The sequence below is a fragment of the Molossus molossus genome, unplaced genomic scaffold, assembly GCF_014108415.1.
Source record: "Molossus molossus isolate mMolMol1 unplaced genomic scaffold, mMolMol1.p scaffold_m16_p_19, whole genome shotgun sequence".
Lineage (NCBI taxonomy): Eukaryota > Metazoa > Chordata > Mammalia > Chiroptera > Molossidae > Molossus > Molossus molossus.
The window spans coordinates 12,923,752-12,944,428 of NW_023425354.1; the positions used below are offsets into that span (position 1 = coordinate 12,923,752).

At 59.6% G+C, this 20,677-nt stretch overlaps 2 protein-coding genes across 2 annotated transcripts in view; both read left to right on the plus strand.

Annotated features, from left to right (window-relative positions):
- SCN4A (sodium voltage-gated channel alpha subunit 4) overlaps positions 1–12,526 on the plus strand; it is a 44,835-nt gene extending 32,309 nt beyond the window's left edge. The window contains exons 15-25 of the mRNA XM_036268499.1: positions 1,339–1,824; positions 3,721–3,853; positions 4,537–4,691; positions 5,005–5,178; positions 5,731–5,853; positions 7,161–7,439; positions 7,705–7,758; positions 8,019–8,156; positions 8,661–8,765; positions 9,352–9,622; positions 10,236–12,526. Of these exons, the coding sequence (XP_036124392.1) occupies positions 1,339–1,824; positions 3,721–3,853; positions 4,537–4,691; positions 5,005–5,178; positions 5,731–5,853; positions 7,161–7,439; positions 7,705–7,758; positions 8,019–8,156; positions 8,661–8,765; positions 9,352–9,622; positions 10,236–11,461 (3,144 nt within the window). The 3' untranslated portion in view covers positions 11,462–12,526. The remainder of the gene's footprint in view (positions 1–1,338; positions 1,825–3,720; positions 3,854–4,536; positions 4,692–5,004; positions 5,179–5,730; positions 5,854–7,160; positions 7,440–7,704; positions 7,759–8,018; positions 8,157–8,660; positions 8,766–9,351; positions 9,623–10,235) is intronic.
- A 4,662-nt stretch (positions 12,527–17,188) lies between these two features.
- CD79B (CD79b molecule) lies at positions 17,189–20,558 on the plus strand. The gene is made up of 6 exons (XM_036268680.1): positions 17,189–17,332; positions 17,984–18,034; positions 18,883–19,188; positions 19,410–19,528; positions 19,819–19,860; positions 19,972–20,558. The coding sequence occupies exons 1-6, from the start codon at positions 17,266–17,268 to the stop codon at positions 20,068–20,070; spliced, it is 684 nt and encodes a 227-aa protein (XP_036124573.1). The 5' UTR covers positions 17,189–17,265; the 3' UTR covers positions 20,071–20,558.
- The last annotated feature ends 119 nt before the right edge of the window (positions 20,559–20,677 follow it).

Here is a 20,677-nt window from a genome sequence, read left to right on the forward strand (position 1 = left end):
TCATCCCCATTATACAGATGAGGAAACTGAGGCCCAGAGCAGTGATATGACTTGCCGCAGCACACAGCTAGTAAATTGGGACTCAAAGCCAAGCAGCATGCCCTGGCCGGTTTGGCTCAGCGGTTAGAGCGTCTGCCTGCGGTCCGGAGAGGCCCGGGTTCGGTTCCCGCTAAGGGCATGTACCTCGGTTGCAGTTTGTCCCCGGCCCTGGTTGGTCGTGCGGGTGGCAGCCACTCAATGTGTCCCTTTCACATCGATGTTTCCCTCTCTCTCTCTTTCTCTCTCTCCCTCCCACTCTGTCTGTACAAAAAATGGAAAAATGTCCTCGGATGAGGATTAAAAAAAAAAAAAAAAGCCAAGCAGCATGGTCCTAAAACCTCTGCACCCGTCTCTGCTGCCATGCAAACTGACTGCATATTATTTTTCTGATCAGCGGTCTGTCCCTACCAGGCTGGAACTCCCTTGGGCCACTTGCTCCTGTGTGCACTGGAAGGGGCTCAGTAAATGTCTGTCCACTGGACAATAAAGTTGACAGGGGGAGGGGGTAGACCAGTAGCCTCTTCAGTTCCTTTAAGCAGGACTGTGGGAAGAGAACCAGGTGGAGCAGGGAACCCCATGGAAGAAAAGGGGTCAAGTGCCCCTTCCAGAACAACGGGGGACATGCGTCTTAGCACTGGGAGTGAAGAGTCTATTAAAATCCCACTTATCAGAAAAGACAAGAGGGCTCAAAAGATTTTGGTTCCCAGGAAGTCCCGGAAGCTCGGAGACATGCACCTGCTCTTTGCTCTGCGTCCCCTGGCGATGGAGGTGGAGGACAGCGCCATAGAAAGAGTCCCTGTCACCCAGTGGGCCTCCCCAAGCCCTGCCTCAGCCTTAGTCGGCAGAGTCCCATTCTGTGTCCAAGCCTCAGTTTCCTTATCTGCTAAGTGGGGATGATAGTAAAACTCCTCACCTCCATGAGCAGTCGTGAGCACTCCATTAGATGATGCTCGACAGGGGGCCCTGCTGGTGTGGCTCACTGGTTGAGTGTCGACCCATGCACCAAGAAGCCGCCAGCTCAATTCCTGGTCAGGGCACCTGCCCAGGCTGTCCTTCAGGTCCTTGTCCTTCAGGTTGTGGGAGGCACGCAGGAGGCGGCCAAGCAGTGTTCTTTCTCAATGATGTCTCTCTCTCTCCCTCGCCTTTCCTCTCTCTCTAAAAGCAATAATGAAATAAGTAAATAAATAAAAATAAATGCTCGACAGAGGGTAGGTCTGACCTGGAGGCCTGAGGACCCTTGTGCTGGACCCTCAGGGGCCCGGAGGCTGAGCTGAGGCTCCCCCAAACCCTGCTCCCCAGGTTCTGAACCTCTTCTTGGCCCTGCTGCTGAGCTCCTTCAGCGCCGACAGCCTGGCGGCCTCAGACGAGGACGGCGAGATGAACAACCTGCAGATCGCCATCGGGCGCATCAAGTGGGGCATCAGCTTCGCCAAAGCCTTCCTGCTGGGGTTGCTGCGAGGCAAGCTCCTGAGCCCCAAGGAGATCATGCTCAGCCTCGGGAGGCCCGGGGAGGCGGGGGAGGCGGGGGAGGCAGGAGAGAGTGCCCCTGAGGACGAGAAAAAGGAACCACTGCCCGAGGAGGGTGACAAGGACCTGAAGGACAATCACATCCTGAACCACGTGGGCCTGGCCGATGGGCCTACCCCCAGTATTGAGCTGGACCACCTCAACTTCATCAACAACCCCTACCTGACCATCCACGTGCCCATCGCCTCTGAGGAGTCCGACCTGGAGATGCCGACAGAGGAGGAGACTGACACCTTTTCCGAGGCTGAGGATGTCAAGGTGAGCCCATCACAGAGCCTGGCTCGGGGGGTCAGGGCTCAGATAGACATGGTTTCACATTTTTGTGCCACCTTAGATAAGCCTCCAAGCCTCCATTTCTCCATCTGTAAAATGGGGGCAATGGTACCTACTTTGTGTTATTGTGGTGAGCATTAGATGATGTGTGTAAAGCACACAGTTATTAGTTATCAACACAATTATTATGACCTGACCTGCCGGTCCTAATACCCTAGTCTTCTCCCTTCACTCCCGCCCCACAGCTCCGCCTGAGCCCCATCTCACCAGCAGGTGGCGCTCTTGGACAGGCTGTTCTTACCTACAACATCTCTGCTGCTGGGCTGGAACCCTAGTAGCCTCTCTTCAGCCCACTCTGGGTTCTTGCCATTGTTACTTAGTTCTGTTTAGATCCCCACTGGGGGCTGGTCCCTTACCCTCCAGTGTGGGCCAAAGTGCCAGGTTGGGCTGGGGACTCAGGAGATGTGTGGTGGGCCAGTGAGGTTGGGTACAAAGAGAACCAAGATCCTAAGCAGGAGCCCTGACCCACCACCCAGCCTGTGCAGGGGGCCTGCTGCGTGGCTGAAATGTGCCCTCCTCCTGTCCCTCCCCTGCCAGGGTGCCGAGGGACTCGTGGTCACCCCCAGAAACTCAGGCTGAGGCTAGGGCTTTGCCTCGGCCTCCAGGGAAGCTGACTCCAAGCCCCTCACCCACCCTCTGGCTGTAGCAGGGGAGGACTCGCAGAAGCTAGGGCTGGGTCCCCTGCCCACCTTCACCCTATCGGCCTTGGGCCCGGCTGGGCCTTGGAGCCTGAATGAACTTTGCCCTGAAAGTTCTTGACTTCTTATTCCCCCCAAATATGTGGCACGCTGACTTTCCAGGGGGCTGAGTGCCTGCCAAGCTATAAATACCCAGGGAACTATGGCACGGACAGGACCTCGGTATGAGGAGTGGGGGTGGGGGAGGGCGGAGGAACGCCCAGGCCAGGCTCCGACTCTAAAGGGAGGAGAGCACAGCTCCGAGGGGGATTGTGGGAATGGGGGCACGTGGGCAGGCAGCCGGCTCGGTGGATGCCCTGGCTGACCGAGTGCCCATGCCTCGCTTCCCTTTCTGTCAGCTGGGCACAAGGACTCCCTGGTTTTCTGGTCACCGTTCTGGATTCAGAGCTGGCGTCCAGCTGCCCTCTCTCCATCTTCCTCCTTGGGGCCTCACCCCCAGCCTTGGAAGGGTCCCATTGGGGAGGGGAGTCTAGGCCTGGGGAGCTGGCCTAGGGCAGCAGCAGGAGGAGGTGGGGGAGGCCTGGTCATCAGAGAACCAGCGTCCCCTTCCCTGCTCCACTCCCATCAGCTTGGCCCCAGGCTGGAGCTTCAGCTGAGAAAATCGTCCATCCTTTCTGGATTCCTTAGCCAAACAACCCCTAGGGACAGGAAGGCTCAGACCTGGGGACACCACATGCTGTTTTCTGGGGTTGCGGCAGCCCCAGTCTGTCCTGAGCCCCATTTGTGCCCCCTCAAAAGTACCTTCAGACATCTGATTCCTCTACTGCCTTCCCATGCCTTCCAGAACCCCCAGCTGGCCAAGCCACCCCCTACCTGTGGCCCTAACAAGTCTCCTCATGTCCTTACTGCCCCTTCCCAGGCCTGAGCCCTGCCCTGCTCCAAATCCAAGTGCCACGAGAGCAGGACCATGGCTGCTTTGGTCACTGTGGTTCTGCACGGGCCACCGTGTGGGCTCCATAGTCCATGGTTAAGTGAGTGAATGAATGAGTCAATGAATCAATGAATCAATGAGTAGGTCTGCTCCAGCCCCTCTTTCTCATCTCCCTCTGGTCTCCCACCCTGACCTCCTCTGCCCCACCTGGTGGGAGGACCCAGGGGTCACTTGACCCTGTGGCCCCTGCAGAAGCTGCCACAGCCCCTCGATGGGAACTCCTCCGTCTGCAGCACGGTCGACTACAAGCCCCCCCAGGAGAATGCTGAGGAACAGGTGGAGGAGAACCCCGAGGGGGAGCAGCCTGAGGAGTGCTTCACTGAGGGTAAGCCCACATGCATGCACCCCCACCCTGCCCAGGAGACCCCAGCCCATCGCCTCCTCGGGGGCCTCTCGGGGACATGCACATCGCCAAAAGCATGTGGGGCCTTCTCCCAAAGCTACCCTGCCCTGCAGCACCGGGCAGGGGTGTCAGAGCCGGGGCCCCAGCCCCTACCTGAGCCTGCAGTGTGTGCACTGGGTAGGCAGCGCCCTGGGGGCTGAACCCATAGACCCTGCATGCAGCGAGCGCTCAGGAAGGCAGCGCTGAGACGCCTCTTCCTCGGCCCTTCAGCAGGCAGCTCTGGAGAAACAGCCGGGCTGTGCAGAGCCAAGGCTGCCGGGCGGAGTCGGGGGAGGAGGGAGACGGTTGATGGTTACAGCCCCTGAGCTGGAGGCCTGCAGCCCTGCGTGTCTTTCCTCCGTGTGTCCGGCCCTGGCAGCAGCTGGCACATGGGTGCAGTAGGCTGTGGAGGAAGGGCTGCGGCCCCCATTCCAGGGGTGGGGCTAGCCCCACTTTCATCCAGCAGTGGAGGAGATGAGGCCAGGTGTTGGAGGGAGGGAGGACCCCAAGTCGGGGGTCAGTGGGGTACAGGTCTGGAGGGGTATCCTGGGAGGTGGCGGAAAATTGCTGACATGCCTCGGGAGGCAGCCCCCAGGCCTGTGACGGGGCCCCCTGTGCTCCCCCAGCCTGTGTGCAACGCTGTCCCTGCCTCTACGTGGACATCTCCCAGGGCCGCGGGAAGATGTGGTGGACCCTCCGCAGGGCCTGCTTCAAGATCGTCGAGCACAACTGGTTTGAGACCTTCATTGTCTTCATGATCCTGCTCAGCAGCGGAGCCCTGGTAGGCACTGCGCTGAGGGGCAGGGGGACGGGCACAGGCCCAAAGCGGGCTCACCAGGGCTCCCTCCTTCCCACACCAGGGGAGGGACGCAGCCCAGACAGTCTCCAACCCAGAGTCCCAAAGGAACTCACCTGAGGGACTTCTCCCCATGGGGAAACTCACTCACCCCCAGGATGGGCTCGGGGAGTCTGGGAGAAGCCACCAGCCTGGCCCCCAGGCCAGTCCCCTGAGAATCACCAGCAGCATCCAGCGGGGGTGGGGATTGGCTGCTGCCTGGCCCCTGGGCTCTGGCCACCCACGCTGGTGCCCCTAGGCCTTCGAGGACATCTACATTGAGCAGCGGCGCGTCATCCGCACCATCCTGGAGTACGCCGACAAGGTCTTCACCTACATCTTCATCCTGGAGATGCTGCTCAAGTGGGTGGCCTACGGCTTCAAGGTGTACTTCACGAATGCCTGGTGCTGGCTCGACTTCCTCATCGTGGGTGTGAGTCCGCCCCCTGCCCGGCACCCAGACCCACAGGCCACCCGTGTAGCCAAGGACCTTAAGAAGCCCCAGCCTAAGGGGCAGCAGCTGCCCGAGGCCACATAGTGCGTCAATCACCCCCCACCTCCATCTGCCCCCTCGCAGAGACGGGCTCCGGGCTCCTTGGCCACAGCCACCCAGGACGGAGAATAACAGACTAGGGGGACCTCCCTAGTCCTGAGAGAAAGGGGAGCCCTGGGGACAAGACAGCAAGTAGGAGGGTTAGTTACCGTCTTTGCCAATATCTGTGGAGGATTTTGTATCCTCTTGATGGGCACACTGGCCTCCCATTTAATTGATGCCATCACTGAGATGGAGCCCAGGACCCTGTAGGTGTTGGGACAATTCCCACTAGGTAGGACCACTCACTAGGGAAGGGGTCTGGGAGAGACACCTTAGATGTGAGTCTAGGAAGGCCCCCGCAGTGGACCTGTCCTTAAAGACTGTGTCCCTGGACTTGGGAGAGCCAGGGGCCCTGCACTCCCTGATACCACCCCCACTTTCTCTTTGCAGGTGTCCATCATCAGTCTGGTGGCCAACTGGCTGGGCTACTCGGAACTGGGACCCATCAAATCCCTGCGGACACTGCGGGCTCTGCGTCCCCTGAGGGCACTGTCCCGATTCGAGGGCATGAGGGTGGGTGTTGAGGAGGGCCCTGAGGACTGGAGGTTGGGGGAGCAGCCAGCACAGGGCAGTGTGCAGGGATCACGTGTCTATACTCTGGCTACCACCCGGGAAGCAGAGGGCTCCGCCCACAGCCCTGCTGAAGGCCAGGTTTGGGCGCTTCAGACACCCTCTCACACCAACCCAAATGGCCCTTCCTACCCTCAGTCCTGCTCCTTAGTTCATTTCTGCCACCACTAGGGGGCAGCAGAGCCAGCGGCAGCGCCCAGCGGGGCAGGAGGGCACCCTAGCAGGAAGGAGAGGTGGACCAAAAGCAGGTCTGTGGGTGTCCCTCCCGACTCATACTGGGGTCCCCCATAGCTCTGAGACTCAGACAAGCAGGAAAATACCGTGCCTGGGGATCTGAGTCTTCTGGCCTTTGAGCTCAGGTCATGCAAGTTTGAAAAGATCCCCTCGGGCCCTCCAGGGTAAAGGTGACTGGTAAACCCAGGGTTTGGGCAACACAAATGGGACTTCCCCAGAGAAGGGAGGTCTGTTGGGAAGAAGACCTGCCCCAGAGGGACAAACCACCGCCAAGCGGCTCCATGTAAGCTATCAGTGCGCTCAGCCCCAGTGACTCCCTCCTGTTCCGGCGGGACCCCTCCCCTGAGGGGAAATGACCCGCCCAGGGCCACGCAGTTGCTTGGTGCCCCAGCCTCAGGAATAGAGCCCCTGGGCATCACCAGGCCTGTGCCATACACTTTGTCTGAAGGTCATGAAATGACTTCTCCTTGAAAAGGGACAATTCTCAGATTGGTTCAGCCTGAAAGAGTGAGGTTGGCCTGCCTTTCCAGGCTGGTGGGGCACAGGGCTTTGGTCCCAGGGCTCAGCTGCTTTAAGGTGCTTGGTGGCTTCTTTTCTTTGCCTGTGTCTCTAATGCTGTGAGCAGATGAGCAGGGGGCCGGTCACGGGGCCTGAGTTTCCTCTGGGGGCTGAGGAAAGTGTTTGTCTCTTGCCTGGTGACCCATGGCCAGGTTGCTTCCAGAGAAGCCCAGCGCCGCAGCTCTGGCTGATGGGTCCAGCCAAGCAGAGAATCCTCTCCAACCACCAGGGTGACAGTCCCCAACCCTACTCTGTGATCTCCTGCCCCCAGCCATATAGCCCAGCAGACGTCTCCCCAGGCCTGAGTCAGAGTGATCCTCCTCCAGGAAGCCTTCCTGGATAGCCATGCCCAGCCCCATCTGGTCTGGTTAGTGTAGGTGGGGAGCCATCTCCTCTGGGAGAAGATCTGCTCCCTGCCTGGGGGGAGAACTGGCAATGACTCCCTCCCGGCCCCCCAGGTGGTGGTGAATGCCCTCCTGGGAGCCATCCCCTCCATCATGAACGTGCTACTCGTCTGCCTCATTTTCTGGCTCATCTTCAGCATCATGGGCGTCAACCTGTTTGCCGGCAAGTTCTACTACTGCATCAACACCACCACGTCCGAGAGGTTCGACATCTCGGAGGTCAACAACAAGTCTGAGTGCGAGAGCCTGATGCACACGGGACAGGTCCGCTGGCTCAACGTCAAGGTCAACTATGACAACGTGGGTCTGGGCTACCTCTCCCTCCTGCAGGTGGTGAGTGTAACCCATGGCCCTGCAGGGACCTGGGACGGCGGTACCCCCTGTCTTTCATTGTACCTGAGCCCACTGACACTCCTCGTTAGGGGGCTGCCCACCCTGCGTCCAGGGCTGCAGGGCCCTGAGTAGTGTCTAGACCTCTCTGGTCTCCATCTGAGGCCTGCTCAGTGGGGCTGCGGGCTGCTGGCCTGTGGGGAGGACCAGCCTGGATGACGGAGGCATCAAGCAGCCTCCTCCCTCACACGTGACCACACTCTCTCAGGCCACCTTCAAAGGCTGGATGGACATCATGTATGCAGCCGTGGACTCCCGGGAGGTGAGTGGGGGTCACCAAGATACGACTGGTGAGCGAGACAAGGGGGAGGACTCAGACCAAAGACACTGTGGCACATTCTGCCATCCCTGCCCCAACCCCATGCCGCCTCCTTTGGGAGACCCTGAGACTCTGGGGGTGGCAGATGGGTCCACCTCTGGGCCCCAGACCCTCCTGCCCACAGTGAGACAGGGAGAACGGAGCAGCAGCATGTGTCCCCAAGCCCACCCAGAGCACCCTGTCCCGCCCTGTGGCCCCTACAGCAAGAGGAGCAGCCGCAGTACGAAGTGAACCTCTACATGTACCTCTACTTCGTCATCTTCATCATCTTCGGGTCCTTCTTCACCCTCAACCTCTTCATTGGTGTCATCATTGACAACTTCAACCAGCAGAAGAAGAAGATGAGTATCCAGTCCCGCCTTCCCTGGGCCCCCCACACCGGCCACCCTCCTCTCTTCCTTGGTCCATGCAGCACTTCATAGGTCACAAAAGCTGCCTCAGCACCCACCATGCTGTCACTGGCCACATGGTGGAGGCAGCAAACCTGGGTTCAGATCCCACCAGGCAACCTTGAACAAGTGACTTGGCCTCCCCAAACCTCGATTTTGTTATCTATAAAATGGGGATGATGCTACCTGTCTCTCTGGGTCATTCTGAGGACCCGACGAGATATTGATGGAAAGTGACCCAAAACAGGCTGTGAGGCAGCCCAGGTTTCCTTCCCCCTGCCACCTCCTCCTCTCCCCTCCCTCAATCTCCACCTCTGGCCCCTCCACGTCCCCCGCCCCTTTTCCCCCTGGTCCCCCTGCTGGAGTGGGGGCTTCTTTAAGGGTGATACCTGAGGTAGGGAGGTCCTGGAGGCAAAAAAGGGGACCCCCAACCTTACGGGCCCTATCCCACTCTACTTTGGAGGGAAAGACATCTTTATGACAGAGGAACAAAAGAAATACTATAATGCCATGAAGAAGCTTGGCTCCAAGAAACCTCAGAAGCCAATTCCACGGCCCCAGGTACCTGCCCTCTGGGCCTCTCTTCCCGCAGCCTGTGTGAGGCTCCTGCCTGAGGGGGCCCCCGGGGCCAAAATGGAGCCCACACTCTGCTTGCCAGGCTATGTCCCTGGCATGAGGCTGGGCCCACCTGCCAGCAAAGGTGCCTCTTTGTAGCTGTACAAAGGCGCTGTATGCACAAGAGCAGCTGCCGCTAAACTCTGGATGCTGGCTCACCCCTCACCTGGCTCTGCACAGCCCCCAGGTGGTGGCTTCTGGGCAGGGGTCCCTCAAAGGGGGAAGAAGAGGGTGGCCAGACTCTCTCCCTAATGAGCAACAGCTTGGGGGAAGGATGAGGGGCTCCTTGGGGAAGCTGATGGGTAGCAGGGTCTCAGAGTGAGGGAGGATGCCCACGAACCCCTTAGAATGGCCTGGCCTGATGGGTCTGCCCTCCGTTTTCTGGCCAATGCCACCACAAGCCCTGGCATACCACTCTCTCTCATGCTTTGTGTCCTCCTGTGCGTCCTGCCTGTCCGTGTTGTGTGTGGGCCCTGACCACACCCCCCACCGTGCATCCACGTGCGTCCCTGCACTCCCCTCTATGCTGCAGAACAAGATCCAGGGCATGGTGTACGACTTTGTGACGAAGCAAGTCTTCGACATCACGATCATGATCCTCATCTGCCTCAACATGGTCACCATGATGGTGGAGACAGACGACCAGAGCCAGCTGAAGATAAACATCCTATACAACATCAATATGGTCTTCATCATCATCTTCACGGGCGAGTGTGTGCTCAAGATGTTCGCCCTGCGCCATTACTACTTCACCATCGGCTGGAACATCTTCGACTTTGTGGTTGTCATCCTGTCCATTGCAGGTGAGCAGGGCCAGGCCGGGCTGAGTCATTTAGGAAGTCTGGGTGCTCCCGTCCCCATGGACACACAGCTGCTAATGCACCTGGCATGCTTGCACACGTCACACCTGCACACATGCGTGTGCACCTGCCATTCACACTTCATGCACAAAGGCACATATGGGTGGGCTCACAGGCAGCCTGTCACCTGCACACATATGAATACACCTCAAAAAGAACATTTACCTGACAAGTAGTTGCACACTCAGGTATTCATGGGCTCAGTGAAAAAACCTAAAGATGGTTCCTGTAGCCATACACCCTGGACAAGTGCATGGACATGTGTGTACTTATGATAGTAACTCATCTACGGCATCTGCAAATAGTCTTGGGAATGGGCCTTACCCTCACCCCATCAACTTTGCCATATCCCACCTCTATCCAGCTGTGTTGGGGCAAAGAAGTAACCCCTGGCCCCAAGACCCTGGAAGGGCCTGGAATAATGGGTGGGGCCATCTGGGCTGTGCTCCCAGGGTGGAGCACACCAGGCCAGGCCCCCTTGAGCCCTGTATGCCCCCCACTCCCTAGCCCAGCCTCCCACCCTGGGACAGCAGTCCTCACCACTTTCTCCCTGCAGGTCTTGCACTCTCTGACCTGATCCAGAAATATTTCGTGTCCCCCACACTGTTCCGTGTGATCCGCCTGGCCCGGATTGGGCGCGTCCTGAGGCTGATCCGTGGGGCCAAGGGCATCCGGACGCTGCTCTTTGCCCTGATGATGTCGCTGCCTGCCCTCTTCAACATCGGCCTCCTCCTTTTCCTGGTCATGTTTATCTACTCCATCTTTGGCATGTCCAACTTTGCCTACGTCAAGAAGGAGTCAGGCATCGATGACATGTTCAACTTTGAGACCTTTGGCAACAGCATCATCTGCCTCTTTGAAATCACCACGTCGGCTGGTTGGGATGGGCTCCTCAACCCCATCCTCAACAGCGGGCCCCCTGACTGTGACCCCACCCTGGAGAACCCGGGCAGCAGCATCAAGGGTGACTGTGGCAACCCCTCCGTTGGCATCTGCTTCTTCTGTAGCTACATCATCATCTCCTTCCTCATCGTGGTCAACATGTACATTGCCATCATCCTGGAGAACTTCAATGTGGCCACCGAGGAGAGTGGCGAGCCCCTCAGCGAGGATGACTTCGAGATGTTCTATGAGACGTGGGAGAAGTTTGACCCCGACGCCACACAGTTCATCGACTACAACCGCCTCTCCGACTTCGTGGACACCCTGCAGGAGCCCCTGAGGATCGCTAAGCCCAACAAGATCAAGCTCATCACGCTGGACCTGCCCATGGTGCCGGGCGACAAGATCCATTGCCTTGACATCCTCTTTGCCCTGACCAAAGAGGTCCTGGGAGACTCGGGGGAAATGGACGCCCTCAAGGAGACCATGGAAGAGAAGTTCATGGCAGCCAACCCCTCCAAGGTCTCCTACGAGCCCATCACCACCACCCTCAAGAGGAAGCAGGAGGAGGTATGTGCCATCAAGATCCAGAGGGCCTACCGCCGGCACCTGCTTCGGCGCTCGGTGAAGCAAGCGTCCTACATGTACCGCCACAGCCAGGACAGTAGCGGGGACGGGGGCCCCGAGAAGGAGGGGCTGATCGTCAACACCATGAGCAAATTGTATGGCCAGGAGGACGGGAACAGCGGTGCGCAGGACAAGGGTGATGAGAGGGGCTCCACTGGGGACGCTGAACCTGCCATGGGGCTCACGCCCATCAGCCCCTCAGATGCTGCCCTCCCGCCCTCCCCACCCCCAGGGCAAACAGTACGCCCAGGGGTCAAAGAGTCTCTGGTCTAGCAGGTGGCAGCGAGGTGGCTAGCTGAGGCTGGCAGAGCCCTGAAGCTTCCCCCAAGCTGCCCGCTCTACTGAGGGAGCAGGGTTTTGAGTCTGGGACTGATCCGGCTCCCTGTTGGGGACAGGATGTGGCCACGCCGGGGCTAACACCCAGGCCAGATCACCTGCCTCCCAGGCCATGGAATGGGAATTGAAATCTGAGGCTCCACGCTGGGCCTGAGGCCCCAGCCTCTATGACTACCTTCCAGGGGCTCTGACCTCCTCAGGGACCCTGCTGCCTCTCCTCATGGCCTGGGAGGCAGTCCGAACATCAGGATCTCCGTCCCCCACTTGGGGATTGGCTGCCCTCCTGCCACCAGAGTCTTAAGGGCTGCTGGCCTCTCCCCAGCAAGTGGCTCAGACCCCTGGGCTCTCCAGAGACGTCTTAACCTCGTGAGAGCAGACACCTGGACCCAGCGCCGGCCAGCGCTCCCCAGCTCTGGGGCACAGCTCCCCGGCCAGCTCGGGAACTCCCTGGAAGAGGGAACCTCACTGGTCTGCACTGGCTCCACCCCAGCTCTGGGACACAGCTCCCCGGCCAGCTCAGGAACTCCCTGGAAGAGGGAACCTCACAGGAACCAGCCTGAGCGGCCACTGGATCCTGGTGCATCGGGCTGGGGCTGTGTCCTCTTCAACCACTTTCTGGTGTGTCCACTATCCTGACCTCCACTCCCCTGGCTGGCCCCTGGGGGAAGAACGCAAGTGGGGATCCCACTTGGAACTGGCTTTTGCAAGGAAGCATGGATGGGTGGCACAGGTCGTGCCCACCAGAGCGTCACCGCGCTGGGCACCCTGGTTGGCCTGAGCACCCAGACCTGGGGTGGGGTCGGGAACCCCGGCACTCAGGAGGAAGCATCTTGTTCTCTCCCTCCCGCCCTCCCTCATTCCTCATCCTTCCCGCCCTCCTAAAAGTGAGCCTAAGCACGGTACAGAGGTTTCTCACGGGGCCTGCCCGGCCCACCTGGCTCAGGCCCCACCTTCCCACTTCTTGCTGCCTGGAGAGCCAGGCGGCCCTGGGGCTGGCATAGCTGATGTGGGCACAGCAGTGCGAGGCCTCCGCCGAATCCCGGAGAACAGTCAGGCTGAGTGTGGAGGGAGGGGGTCACTGGGTCGATTCACTCGTGTGTGTGTTCAAGTGTGTGAACGTCATGCCCCACGGTGCCTGCAGAAGCATGTGTCTGGGTATGTGTGTGTCCGTGTGTGTCCGTGTGCCGCTGTAGTGTCTGGCTGGTGTGTGCGTCTTCTGTGGAGGCCTGTCCATGTAAGTGCCTGTGCTGAGTGCGTGTACGAGTATGAACACGTGTGAAGGTCGAGTCCCTGTTGGCCTTAGTTCCTCTTCTTTTTTTTTCTTGTTTCTTGTGAACAGTTTGATTAAAACTCAGGAAGCAGCAAACCTCCAAAACAATGTGTGTGTGTGTGCGTGCTTGTGTGTGTGTGTGTGTGTTTGCGCGCACACACAGGCTGGAGCCCGCTTCTCTGTCTGCCCCACCCTCTGGCCTCCTCAGTGCCCTGCCGGGGCGTCCCTCTCTCACTCCCTGTGACTCCCTGATTCTCCCGTCCACTGTTGTTCATCACACCGTTGCTCCAGCCCCCCCGCGTCCCCTGCCTGCGTCCTCTGGAATGGGGCCACCTCCATCCGGCTCTGCCTTCAGAAGTTCATCCTCCAGGGGGGCAGCCTCCTCCTGACCAGCACGCTGCCCCCTGCCTTCCCCTCCTCGGGCCCTGGACTGGCGTGGCCCCAAGAGAGCCCGCGCCTCTGCTGGACTGGATAACTGGACAGACCGTAGGGCCTCCTGGCCTGCACCCCGCTGCACTGCACCCCCACACCCATGCGCACCCTGTCCGCCGCGGACAGGCCCCTTTGTACAGTTCTTACAATGAATCTCCCCCTCGCGCCTCTGACGTGTGGGCTCCTTCCTTGGCCACTCCACTGCGTCGTCGACCGGGGTGGAGGCCATCAGGGGGCACTCAGGGCTTGGGGAGCCTCTGGGGGCTCAGGGAGGGCAGATGGCCCCAGTTCCCTCCTCTGGACCCACCGTGTTCTCTCTGACACCCTTCTAAGAGAAAACTTGGACTCCAGCTGGGCTCCGAGAGGCCAGAGGTGGTCAGGGGTCACATGCTCCTCTCTCCTCGGCCATGGCAGTGCCCAGGAAACAGGCACTGGGGTCCTGCATCCCCGGCCCCTCCTCTCTGGAAACCCCTTCTCTTCTCCACCCCCCACAGGAGCCCCGCGGTGCCCCTCACTCTCCGTAGAGACACCATCCCCACCCGGACCCTGTCTGACCCCCGACCCCAGAGAGCCCAGAGTCCCGTGGGTCTGTGACAAAGAGTACTATGTAGGAAGCTCAGTCATAGTCCCAGTGGGTGACATATAATTTTGTATATGATTTTATTTCCTGCAACTTGATGTTTGCCTCCCAGGGCTATATTCCTCCAAACTGGTAAACACTTAGTCCTTTACAGGATTTCTGCACCCCCTTTTCTTGGGTCCTGAGGCTCCATGGCCCCCCTGGCACACACAGATCGCTTGCCCCGACATCCCTCAGCCACGTCCCCAAGGTCCCTCCAGACCTGCTGTTCTCCTCCGTGGGGGAGGGGCCCCGCATCGCCGCAGGGTTCTCTGAGCCCCCATCAGGGTCCTGGCTCCTTCTCACCTTAAGGGCCCTACGCTGCCCTAAGAACGGGAGAGCTGGCAGGGCATCCCAGGCCACATCGCCCTGAGCCTTGAATGGCGGGAGAAACAGGACAAAACACTGAGAAAGAGATCAGCAAGGCTAACGTTCAGCCAGCCCCCCCAGGTGTCAGTGCTGTTCATCACCCTCCAGAGGGTGACCTGGGGTGCAGGGTACCTTGCCGCAGATACAGGACTTTCTCTAAGGCTCACCACCACCCCGTGAAGAACATATTGTTACGATGATTTCTATTTTACAAAAGTGAGGACATTTGGACCCTGAAAAGCTAAGAATGGGTGATGCCTAACTGGGTGTGGGAGGCAGAGACGGTCTGCTTTGTGAGACTGTCCCTCCCACCGCTGGGCCTTTAGTGCCCCTGGCCCATGACGCCCACGGTGCCCTCTGGTCCCTGCAACCATCAAAATGGCCCTGACGCATTTGCAAACGCTCCCAGAGGGGAGCGGAACCACCGTCCCTGGGAACCACCAGGTAACTTGGGGAGCCTTTCTGGCTGGAACACATCGGGGCCAGGATTCAGACTTGTATCTTGTTAACCAGCAGCCTCCTCCCAGGAACAGAACAAACAGTCCGAGAATGCAAAGCTCACCTGCAGTCGCTGGGGGACCCAGTGGAGCCAGTCAGCGTGGACTGGCAGAGGGACAGAGGTCAGCCCTTCTCTCCAAGCTGAGGTTCCACCCCCTCCCAGCTTCCAGGGTTGCTGGCGACCCCCGCCCCCTTGCTTCCCCAAACCCGCGCGCCCTTCGTCTTCCCTCCCTACACCCCCATCTCTTGTTTGTTTGTTGTTTAAATCCTCACCTGAGGATATGCTTTTATTGATTTTAAAGAGAGGGAGGGGTTGAGAGAAAGAGAGACATTGATGTGAGAAAGAAACATCGACCGGTTGCCTCCCATTCATGCCCCAACAGGGAACTGAGCCCACAACCTAGGTGTGTGCCCTGACTGGGAATTGAACCCACAACCCTCTGGTGCACAGACGAGAGCGCCCAGGGCCCCAGCTCTTGTTTTGATGCTGCCTTCCTGGAAAGGCGGGGCGGAGGCCCCCAGATGTCGGGATGTGCCGCCCAGGGGAGCCAGGGGCAGAGGCCTCATGTTCCAGGAAAGAAAAGGCGTCACGAACCCAGACAGAGCTTGATACTGTTGTCACCAGGGAGGGAACAGCACGGCCCCAACTATGACAAATAACCCTGCCCCTATCTACTCCTAACAGCATATCCCTGCCGGGTATGAATGGGAATGAGTCCAAAGGACACATCTGCGTCCATGTCCCCCGGCGGGTGTGTATGTGTGTTTGGAGGGTGCCAACTACCCCCTAGTCTTTGTGCCCCCATAGTCACCCTGGGCCCCAGGACCACGCGTGTGCGCCCCGAGCCTTCCCGCCTGTGGGTGCCACAAGCCCCAAGGCTAACCAAGGCCTACATCACCAGGAGGTATTTTGCTAAAGGAAGAGACCGCTGGATTTCCCCCCATTCTACGGGAAGGGGGTCTCCAAACACCCCCACCAGCCCCAGGGGCCTAGGTGCCCCACGCTGACCTCAGGTGATGTTTATAATCCTGGGCTGTTTGTTCTGTGAACTGAACATCTGACACCTTTTCGGGGAAATGTTTTTCATTTGCAACATCTGGAAACAGAACATCTGGGGCTGCCGAGAACAAGCCGCTCCTTGGACAAAACCTTAACCCTCCAGTCCCCATTCTCCGTAGCGCCGGTCCTGGCCCGTGCTCCTGGGGACAGACCCGGTCCTGGCCCGTGCTCCTGGGGACAGACCCGGGTGTGCCAGGTGAGGCCTGTGCCTAGGGCTGAGGGGAAGCATCCAGACCGCCGCCCTCCTCACTGCCGACCCTGGCATGAGAGAGAGGAGGCTCCACATCTCCCTAAACCCAAACGGACCCACCAGCAGCCCAAGCTGTTTGCAAAATGGAGGGCGATAGGGAGAATGGGATGCAGGCGGGGGACACAGCATCTTTCTTCCTCTCCTAGGGGTTAGGAATAGAGAGGAGACTAGAGGCTTCCAGGAGACATAAAACCCGGAGTGGGATCGGCTGCAGGCTGCACTGCACGAGGGCGCCCCACAACCCCACGCAGGGGCAAGGGCTGGGTCTGACCCAAGGGCACAGAAGCTGAGCTTCGACAAGTTTCTGATCACTCTGGTTCCATCCTCTGCTCTGCTGACTGGCAAGATTAAGCCAGTTCATTTCAGAACCTGGAGGCTTCCCAGCCTTAGCCACCTGTCTGCCCCCCCCCCAAAGATACCCAGAGCTATGGACAACACTTCAGTGTCCCGGGAGTCCCCTGATGGCTGAGTGGTGGCTTTTCTCTAAGCCATCTCCACCTAAGTGCACCCCCTTCAGCGTCACCCAGCAAAATCTCCCACCAAGTGAGGGAGGGATGGCCTCACACCAGGGTGTGGACCAATTCTCCCAAGTGGCTGCCACACTTGGCCTGCTCTTGCTCAAGAACCTCTGTGGCTCCCTTACTCCACAGGGTCAAATCTCCATCAATTCCTAGCATGGCTCCTGCACTCCAGCCAAGAGGCTATGCTCTGGGTCCCTCCTGGTGCCTGGTCTGGGCCCACAGCTGCCCTCGCACCCCCACACCATCTTTTCTTGGTGCCTCTCTTCACCCAGGTCCAGGCTGGTCCAGGGCAGAGAGGTCACTCTCAAGTTCATCTACAGGACCCAAGTGTATTCAGCTAAGTGCCTGGGACTCTAGACTGCAGGATGGGAGGCTGGCAGGTCCCAGGGCCTCAGTGGGGTGGGGACACTTGGAGGAAAGCACCAGCTGTCCTCGGAAGGCTCAGGGGTCTGGGCCTCGCAGGGATGCCCACCATAGACCTGAGCTGTGGTGCCCAAGCTGGGGCGACTTTGAGCCTCAGCAACACAGCTGACAAGAGAGCCCGCCTTTCCGCAGGGTCCCCAGAGGGCTGGTGCCTCCCCTGGGTCCCTATTTGCATGGCAGGAAGGGGCCTGGTGGGGAAGAGGCGGGGAGGGGACAGGCTACAGTCTAGGCAGTTACACGTTTTCCCCCCAGGAGCCTTCCTCGTCATCGCGGGCTGGGGTCAGAGACCAGCAGTGACCATGGCCAGGCTGGCGCTGTCCCCTGTGCCCAGCAACGGGCTGGTGGTGTTGCTGATGCTTCTCTCAGGTACAGTCCGCTTCGGGGAGGCCTGCTGGTTTCGCTCTCTCTCTGTTTCCACCAGTTCCGTCTCTGTTCTCGCCAGTCCTCTCCTGTCTCTCACCCTGTCTGCCTTCTGTCTCCCCTGACTGCCGGGGCCTGAGTCTGTGGGCATCGGGCATCGGCCGTACTGATGAGCTTGGCGTCTGGCCTCGGCCATTCTCCCCCTGCCAGGTATCAGGCTGAGCTAGGCCTGAGGGTTGGCGGTTCTGACCGCGGAAGACCAGGCCAGAGAGGAAGAGGGGGGGGAGCGTGGTTCACCCCGAAGGACACTGGGTGGGGGGATGCAGGAGAGGCTGCCCCCAGTGGGGCCCTAGAGCATAGTATTCCAGAAATGGCATCCCCTGGAGGGCGGGAGAGCCCTGTAACTGCGACCTCCGTCCTGTTTCATCCAGGTGCGCTCAAGGCAGAAGTGGGGCTAGGAGGCGGCTCTTCTGGGGACCCCCCACCCCCTCCTGTCTCTTCAGAGCAGGGCTGGGGAGGGCTGAGGGGTCTAGAAGCTGCCGTGGGGGAGGAGGAAGCAGGTCTGGGAATTCAGAGGGTGGGAGGCTTGCAGGGGAGGGGCAGCCTGCTCCCCGAGAGGTCCTGACTTGGCCCCGCCCACTTCCTCCCAACCTGCAGGTGAGACTGTGTTTGCAGCTGAAACAAAAGACCTGCTACGGAATCCCCAAGGTCAGCAACTTCCCCTGCCCCTGCTGGGGGCAAGGATGCCGGTGTCCAAAGCCAGTCACTGTCCTTATGGCTGTCCTTTGTGCCTTCGTCCCCTTAGGTCTCCCCGTCTGGAACTCCTGTCCCTAGGCCTCCCTGTCTCCCTCTCCAAAGCCTGGCTCTGAGGCCTCCTGGCCGCCACCCGATATCCCCAACCCCCTGCCAGTTGTCATTGTCACTAGACCGAGGGGCTGGGCTAGTCAAGCTGGGGAGTTGGACTCAGCCCCAGAAGGGGGCTCTGACAGGACGCAGGGGCTCGGGGATTCCTAGGGGGCCACTCGCTGGGAACAGTGAGGCAGGGGAGACCTCTTGGAGCAGGTGGGTGGAGAGAGCATGCCAAGCTGAGAGAGAAGGTTTAGGAATAAAAAGTGGAGCAGGTCCGTGCACGGGGGTGGAGGGGGGTGATGAAGGAAGGATGGCAGGGGATCAATACCAGGCTCAGGATTTGTGGGGAGCCCCTGAGGATTTCGGACTGGTGCAGAGCAGCCCGGGGCGGGGAGAGGTGGGAGCATGGGCCGGGTGGGACTGTGGGGGGGCGAGGCCTGGTTCAGGCTGCTGTAATGGGCATGGAAGGAGTCGGAAGCTTCCTGGGCCCTTCTGAAGCAAACGCAAATGTCAGGAAGGGGTGGGGTCTGGTGATTTGGCCTCTGGCCTCTCCTGTGGCTCCACCCCGCCCCCCTCACACCAATGGTTGTCCCACACCCTGGGAAGCAAGGACAAAGCAGGGGGCTGAGCCAGGGGTTTGTGCCACCCAGGGTGGAGGCCCTGGAAGGTGCTGGGTGAGATTCTGATCCTGGCCTTGTCACCCACAGGAAACGCTTGTTCCCGGATCTGGCAGTACCCACGTTTCTTGGCCAAGAAACGGGGCTCTGTGGCGAAGATAAGGTGCCACATGGAGCGTGGGGACCCTGTGACCTGGCTCTGGAAGCAGGATGTGGACTCGGAGGCCAGGGAGCTGGCCTCGGAGCCGGGGCGCATCCTACAGACCCACAGCAAAACCAACGCTACCCTCACCATTCAGAACGTCCAGTTTCAGGACAACGGCATCTACATCTGTCAGCGAAAGTGCTTGAACGGGTCCTTTGAGCTGGGCTGTGGCACTGAACTTCGAGTCATGGGTGGGTGAGGCCTGCCTTCAGCCAGGGAGGGAGTGGGAGTGGACGGGGCCAGGGGTGTTCACGGAGCCATCGCACCCAACCCCACCCAGCCTGCCGCCAGTGAGGGGCCACATTATGGAGGTGGCTGTTGCTCTAGAGCACCCAGGAGAGCCGCCGAGAGAGGTTGAGGGGTGCGGGCCCAAAGTGTGGCCCTAGCCTCAGTGTCCCCACCCTCCCCCCAGGGTTCAGCACCTTGGCTCAGTTGAAGAGGCGGAACACACTGAAAGACAGCATCATCATGATCCAGACCCTGCTCATCATCCTCTTCATCACTGTGCCCATCTTCCTGCTCCTGGACAAGGTGACTTTGAGGGCTGGGGAGGCTGCCACAGGGCAGGCTAGACATGGGCAGGGTCTCCATCTCGCCAGCCCGAGTCTGCCCGTTGAGTTGCCTGTTTCATCACTCCTTCACTCATTCAGTTGTTCTTGCAGAGTGCACCTCACCTCCTGACCACTGACCCCTGGCCCCCTGATCCCTCACCCCTGACCCCTGACCCCAGACCCCAGGCCAATCTGCCTGGCTTTCCCTATCCTGGCCCAGTAGTTGATGGGGTGGGTGAAGCCAACACTCTGCTCTCCATGTCTTGCTAGGATGACAATAAGGCTGGGATGGAGGAAGACCATACCTACGAGGTAAGGAACAGGGTTGACCCCCAGCTCTGAGGGCCATGGGGTGGTCAGCTGCACCATCTGTTGGTGTGGTTGGGGAATGGCCAAGGCCTGAGCTTCATTTCATGTCTCCAGGGCCTGAACATTGACCAGACGGCCACCTACGAAGACATAGTGACTCTGCGGACAGGGGAAGTGAAGTGGTCAGTGGGTGAGCACCCAGGCCAGGAGTGAGCGACCAGCCCTCCCCATGCTCCTGGGCCCAGCCTGTTGGACCCTCACTGACTGCTTCAGAGCCACCTGGCTCCCAGTCCATCCCCTTCCCCTTGGACCCCCTGTTGGCCCCCAAAGCTGGCCCACCAGGTCTGCCTGCCCATCCAGCCCCTGGTCCCAGCTCTTGCCTAAGGGACTGGAGTGGAAGGGCTACAGGACAGTGATTTGGAGCGGGAGTTCTCTGGGGATAGACTGGACCCATCTCTCTCGGGTGCTATGCGGGGATTCATCCCACGTGCAGGACAGGGAAGGCAGACTTGTCTGGAACCTGCCAACGGACTCAGCAGACAGCTTCCTGTGAAGCCTGGGAAGGGCTGTGGCCCACCCCCACTTGGCCACAGATGGGCCACCGAGAGCTTCATCCCTGTCTTACCCTCTACCACCCTCTCACACAAGGGGCTCCTGGCCTGGAGCCCATTCTCCCATGGAATAAACAATGTGTCTTAAGAAACCACACCCAGGCTTGTGACATCTATGGATATGGGGTGAATGAGAGTATCTGTTTGAGCACAAATGTTTGGGTGCCTGTGGGCTTGTAGGGCGTAGAAGGGGACAGCTGCCATGGGGC